A 6,370-nucleotide genomic window follows, 5' to 3' on the forward strand; every position below is an offset into this window, starting at 1 on the left:
CCACCACTTCGGCTAGCGCGCGGGGAAGCCCCGTCTCCAAGGGCCCGGTCTTACGCACGCCCGCAGCCGCCCGGGCCCGGGTCTGAGCGCCGGATGACGTGGGCTCTGCGGGGAGAGGGGCGCGCGGCGGGCCGGTAGGGGGCGCGGCGGGCCGGACCGGGCGGGGCCGGGCGGAGCGGGGACCAGACCCAGCGACGCGCACCCTCCGCGGTCCGCAGATGGCGGCGCCGGGCGCGGGGCCCGGGCCGGGGCCGCCACCGGGGCTGGAGGCGGCCCTGCAGAAGCTGGCGCTGCGGCGGAAGAAGGTGCTGAGCGCCGAGGAGATGGAGCTGTTCGAGCTGGCGCAGGCGGCGGGCGGCGCCATGGACCCCGACGTGTTCAAGTGAGCGCCCGGCGGAGGCGGGGTCCCGGGGTAGTCGGGGTCCCCGGGGACTGCCGGACCGGGCGAGTAGGGCTCACTGCCGCAGCGTGTGTTCTCGCCAGGATCCTGGTGGACTTGCTGAAGCTAAACGTGGCGCCCCTCGCAGTCTTCCAGATGCTCAAGTCCATGTGCGCCGGGCAGAGGCTGGCGAGCGAGCCCCAGGACCCCGCGGCGGCACCCCTGCCCACGCCCGGCGTGCCTGAGACCCGAGGTCAGAGCCGGGCCCGGGCGGCGGGGAGGGGGACGGGGGCGGAAAGGGGGCAGCGCCTGGCACCGCGCGGGTTTGGCCCTGAGTGGCCAGGCCTTTCTGTTCCTCTTGTCCCAGGACAGGCTGGGCCCATCCAAGGTCTGGCCCCTTGGGCTCCCGTCCCTAGCTTCGACTTTGCTGCCACCTTTGAGGGTGCACTTCCAGATCGGGAGGACACAGGGTGGGAGACCCAGGCAGGCTAGACCTCGTCTGGGATTTTTGCGACCCCAGTTTCTCCCCACCTCTGCTCTCACGTTTTTATCCCACAAACATAGGAACAAGGCAGCTTTGGTTCCTGTCCTCATGGCCTGTGTAGCCTGTACGGAAGTCCTCAGGTAGCAGGACGGGCAGAGGCCTTCCTGCGTGCCCTTGTTGGCACCCCACCCGGCCCAGGTCCTGCCCAGGAATCTGGACAGCGAAGCTTCCATCCTTGGGCTGCGGGTGGGTGCAGCCTGGCAGCCCTGGCTGGCAGGGTACAGAGGCCCGAGGGGCCTCCTCAGTCTGGAGGGTCATGGCTGGGGGATGAGCAGGTGCTGGTGACCAGAGTGTCATGATGGAGCTCTAATCCGCTTCGGGTGTCACTTCTGCTCCCCATTCCAGAAACCCTCTGAAATGCAGCAGGACCTCCAGGCTGGCTCCTTAGCCAGAAACATCCTGAGAAGGGGCTGACGTTGGGGCGGAGGGCAGCTGGGCCCTGTGGGTGGGTGTGCCTGGGCCCTGGGCGCCCGTGCCCCCGTCTTGAGAGGCCCTGGGCACTGGAGTGCAGGCCTTCTCACTGATGCACGCTGTCTGCTCTCTTTGTGTCTCTCTCTGACCTCCAGCGGCCTCCTTTCTCTCTGCCGAGAACTGTACCCCCCCCGCAAGGCCCTCCTTTTCCTCGGCCCTGCAGCCTGCGGCCTCTCCAGTTCTGCTCCACGGCCCAGCTGCCTCGCACTCGCCTCTTTCTCCGGGGCCCCCCGGTTCCCTCCGGTTCTCTTGCTGCCTGTTCTCTCCTTTTGCAGGTTGCGTTTATTGGTTTATCTCTGGGGGTTGGTACTCTCTCCTGTTTCCGTGGAAACTGCTGTGGCCCCCAGAAAGGCAGTGCAGCTTTGAGCTGCAAGGGCAGGACCCAGTGGGCCATCCCTGCCCCGCAGCTTAGGGACTGAGGGCGCGATTTCACAGCTCCGCTCATTAGAGACAAGTGTAGTGCTCACAGGACAGGCCCACACTCCGTCCCCAAAGGCTAACTCTGCTGGTGAGACTTGCGCTCTGTAGAGCTGCCCCCAGCCCAGAGGAGGACACCCAAGGGGCAGGGAAGGGACAGCGTGGTGTGCTGTGGAGAGCAAAGCCTGAGGTGTGACAGGCACCTGGGCCTCTTAGATGCCATCACCCCCCTGGACTGGCTGCCTGGAGGATCAGACCATGGGTCCCCTCAACTGCCTGGTTCCTGAGCTGGGGGTGCCTTCCAGGCACTGCCAGGCACGATGAGGCTGGTGTATTAGAGTGTGAAATCCCATGGGAGCTCTAGCTGCACCCTCCCACGTGCCCCTCCCTACATCACCCACCTTGCTGTTCCAGGTGTGCCTGGAGCTTGGACAGGGGGCCTGAGGAGCGTGGGGACTAAAGGAGAGAGATCCCCTCACTCGGGGGTTTTGCCACTCCCTCCCTTGCTCAGTGCCAGGCCTGCTCTCAGTGCTGAGGGCACAGTGGGGCTGCAAGGTGGACATGCTGTCTATCCAGTGGCTAGACATACTGACAGTGACGGGCGTCCAGTCTCGAAGGACAGCACCGGCCTTGCTGGAGCAGCAGGCGTTAAACAAGCTGGGGGCAGGGCCCTTGCACCAGCTGCAGAGTCCTGTGCGCTGCTGCAGCCCCTGGGAGGGGGCTGAGCTGGGGTGTGAGGGGAGGGAGGCAGAGGGTGCAGTCAAGGGTGTGTTGGGGTGCGGGGCTGGGAGCACCGCATAGAGGGATGGGAGGTGGGGAGGAAGCCCCGGGCCAGGGACTAGAGAGGCATGGGGCACTGGGCCCCACAGGGTCGTTTCCCCTTGAGTGCTCAGGCCATAGGTCCTGCTGGGCTGGGCGGCCACCAGCCAGGGTACAAGGGCACTGAGGCCCTGGGGAGATGCCCAGTGGAGGTAGACGGCAGATGAGGGGCCGTGCCAGGAGTACACTGAGGCCAGAGGCAGAGGCCACCAATGAGATAGATCTCTGAGGCTGCATGTCGTAGCATCTGTCCACACAGATCTCTGGTCACCTGGTTAATGGCAGGATCTGGGTAGAGAAAATAAGGAGCATTGTCACAGAGTAAGCAGTGGGGAACCTTGGTGGTCTAGGCTGGTGGTGGGGGTTTGGGAACGTTGGAGCCAGCTGGCCTTAGGTTTCCCTCAGAATCGGAGTGAGGTTGACCCAGATCAAGGGCTGGAGCCCCACTCAAGGGCTTGGCTCTCTGGGTTCCTGTCCCCTGGCCATCCAGGTGCCCTGTGGGGCCTGTCAGGCTCACCATTTCTGTCCTGAGAGCTCAGGGGGGTCATGCTTGTCTTGTTAAGGACGCGGAGTTAGGTTCAGTTGTGTGCTGTTGAAGTTTAGGGAAACCACACATTCTAAAAAGATGTCCCCCCCGGAAAGCATAAGGTGGAGTCTGGTGTGCGGAGCCATGAGGAGAGGTACCCGAGCGTTGGCACCAGAAGGTAATGGACACCTCACGGATAACTTTTATACTGATTACCCACTAAAATGACATACTGGATGTTTGGGTTAATTGAAACATTTAAGTCAATTTCCTGTTTCTTTTACTTTTTAACATGGCTCTTGAAAAAGCTAAAGACCACGCAGGTGGCTTGCAGCCCGTCTCTGGCGGCAGCGCAGCTGCAGAGCACTCACGCCGAGCTTCTCCCCAACACAGCATCGGGCCGTGTGCCTGGAAGAGTCAGGCACGTCCATGTGGGGATCACCTCCCCAGAAGTGTGGGCTGAGTTAAAGGTTAAAGCGCACACGTGCAGTCCGTGTTGTGCATTGTTCTGTCTGTATCTGTTCTGGAAGCACCGATCAAGCCCCTGCTGTGTGCTCTGCACACCCCTGGCCGCCCGCTCATCCTGGCCACCAGACCCCGTCAGCTGGCCTTGCAGATAGCAGGGCTGTGGTGTATTCTTTCCCTCTCATTTCTCACCCACCCGTTCCCCCACCCCTCCGCACACAACATGCCTTCCGTGTTGGCTCACAGCCGGTCACTGACATTTGGCCTCGGCAGCCATCTGGCCTGTGATTCCACAAGGGGGTGCGCCCACCACCCAGGAGAAAGCGCTCTGGGGCTTTCTATAATTCTCGTTCCCGCCCAGCTCTGCGGCAGAGCTCTCAGGGTGGGTGATCAGGGGTCCCGGGGGCTACTCCAAAAGTCAACGGCAGAGTGGGTCCTACCGGGTCTGGGTGGTTCCCCAGCTTCAGGGGCCCCCCTGAGTCACAGGTGGCAATGGGCTGGTGAATTCAGGGCATTTGCTTCATTAGGGGGCATCCAACACTGAGTGGCCACAGCTGGTTTCAGGGGTAGGGGGGTAAACCAGACTGTTTTTAACAGACACCCTTGTCTGTCTTTGACCCTTAAAGAGGGCCCCACAGGAACCAGGCCTGGGAGCATGTCCCCACCACCCCCACCGCAGCTTGTGGTCACCCTTGGCTCAGCCCCAGCCCTCACTGCATTCCATCGGACCCTAATTACCATCAGGAGGGAGCTGGAGCAGGCCTGACGAGCTCCCAGATGCCCCTTGCTGGGTCCACTGGGCCCTGCAAACCTTCTTGACCTCCACAGCCACGTGTGAAATGAGGCCTGAGTGGGTCTCCCCAAGAATGCCCAAAGCATGTGATTCCTTTAGGGTTCTAAGAATCACACTGAGCTGGATAAATGGGCTACTTTCATCCTTAGATAGTTTTCTTGACACCTTCTATGACTCAAAGTTACATGTTTCTTATTTCCAGGGTTTATCGGCCTCGTCAGATTTAAAGATGAACATTACTTGCTCTTTTCTAGTTTCCTGTCATCCTTGAGCGTCCAGAGGGGCCCTGGTCATTACACTGAGGGGGAGAGGAAACACACATGTGCAAGCCAAAGCAAAGCTGGCTTCAAAGTGAGGCCTGCAGCTGGGACCCGCCCTGCTGCTTGCGGTGGAGCTACGCCTGAGCTGTGCTTTGGGAGCACCCGGCACCCAGGGCTAGGCCATGGGCTCCACGGACCTGATTTGGCCCGGCTCAGCCTTGGTGGAGAGGAGGAAGCATGGCCTGAGCAGGGCACTGGCACATTGGGAGACCCTGCAGGGTGGTGGGGCCCATGCACTCACAGGACCAGTCAGTGGGGACCAGAAGATTAGCATTTGTACCAGAGATGAGGGGTGATGTTTCTCTTTGCTTCTGTCTCCGGGAGTCACTGGGACAGGGTTGGCCCGGCTTCACCCTACCACACGCTCCTGTCTACTCCGCCCGGCACTGGCGAACCCGTTACTACTACACTTTTGTCAAATCGAGTACACACGGGTTCTCGAGGGGGAAGCAACGCCAGGGAAACCCAAGCTGTCAGGGTTCCAAGCTGATGCCACTGCAACCCACCACCACCCCCCCACACCCCGTGCCAGGCAGCACAGACCTCCTGCTCTCTGAGGAAGAACTTTCCCAGAAAGTGTCTTGAGAAGGGCCATCCTATCCCTGCAGGAGTCCTGGGGAGAAGCTAGGTGTGAGGATTAGAGCACGGACTTGAGTCTCAAATGCAGGTCCCTCCCCTTGCCCAAGGTGACAGCCCATGAGCAGAAACGACTTAACAAGCCCCTAGGAAACTGTCATGTCTTCTGTCCAAGAGCCCCCGGTTCCCCACTGCAGGCTGTTGGACTAAACCGGGATGGAGGCTGGGGGTCAGAGCTGCAGGCCGGAGGAGAGCCCAGGCTGAGGCAGGCCCAGTGGGGAGGGACTGTGGCCCAGGCACGCTTGTCCCCCGGGGTCCTCTCTGTTGCTGATGCCACAGGCACTGGCCCAGGCATGACTGCAGACCTTCCTGGCTGTCGGCACAAGACAGACTAAAGCTGGCAGGTTACCAGTGGGGGAGTGGCCGGAGCTGTGCTCTGCACCTGAGCGTGACCGCCCCATGGACAGGGCGCATCCTCAGCAGGAGCCCAGTCATAGGACCCGGTGAACCTGAATAGTTGTAGAACACTGAGGGGAGAGGGAGGAAAATGTATGAGGAAGAGCTTCCAAGATCCAAATCCAGAAGCCTGACTAACATGCTTCCTGCGTCACCAGTCTGACAGGGAGGGCAGTTGCTGGGGGTCGACACGCCAAGCTGCCCCAGCACTGCTCTCGGGACACAGACAATAGGTGTTGCGAGGTGGCCTCTGCCAGGTTACTAACGCCTGTGTTCTGTGTCTGCTCAGGGAGAAACAAAGGCAGCGGTGCCCTTGGCGGAGGCCCGGCACTGCCAGAGCGCGGCGTCCGGGAAGGATCCAGCCAGAGGATGCCCCGCCAGCCCAGCGCCACCAGGCTGCCCAAGGGGGGCGGGCCGGGGAAGAGCCCCACGCGGAGCAACACCTGAGCAAGAGGATTCGCATGGGCCCACCGCGGGCTGCCAGCCTCTCAGACAGGCTGCTCCTCCCGTTGGTAATAAACCTCTTTGAAAACCTGAGGGTCTGTTCAAGATGTCTTCTTTTACCTTTTGAATATATTAAGGCACAGAGATTTATAATTAGATC

At 61.2% G+C, this 6,370-nt stretch overlaps 1 protein-coding gene across 2 annotated transcripts; it reads left to right on the top strand.

Annotated features, from left to right (window-relative positions):
- The first annotated feature begins 80 nt into the window (after positions 1-80).
- MZT2B (mitotic spindle organizing protein 2B) lies at positions 81-6,303 on the top strand. 2 transcript variants are annotated; one of them, XM_082354640.1, is made up of 4 exons: positions 81-382; positions 484-632; positions 1,490-1,669; positions 6,056-6,303. In XM_082354640.1, exons 1-4 carry the CDS (start codon positions 219-221, stop codon positions 6,211-6,213), a joined length of 651 nt encoding a protein of 216 aa, XP_082210766.1. In that variant the 5' UTR covers positions 81-218; the 3' UTR covers positions 6,214-6,303. The 2 variants fall into 2 exon arrangements, with proteins under 2 accessions (XP_082210766.1, XP_082210767.1); XM_082354641.1 differs by lacking the exon at positions 1,490-1,669.
- Positions 6,304-6,370: the final 67 nt, after the last annotated feature.

This window comes from Balaenoptera borealis (genome assembly GCF_965194805.1).
Source record: "Balaenoptera borealis genome assembly, chromosome: 14".
Lineage (NCBI taxonomy): Eukaryota > Metazoa > Chordata > Mammalia > Artiodactyla > Balaenopteridae > Balaenoptera > Balaenoptera borealis.

Excerpts from the sequence above, each read along its gene's own strand:
- MZT2B (XM_082354640.1), top strand. The coding sequence starts at position 219 with ATGGCGGCGCCGGGCGCGGGGCCCGGGCCGGGGCCGCCACCGGGGCTG. Across the intron at positions 383-483 it reads ATGGACCCCGACGTGTTCAA|GATCCTGGTGGACTTGCTGA; the intron begins GTGAGCGCCCGG and ends TGTTCTCGCCAG. Across the intron at positions 1,670-6,055 it reads CCTGTTCTCTCCTTTTGCAG|GGAGAAACAAAGGCAGCGGT; the intron begins GTTGCGTTTATT and ends GTGTCTGCTCAG.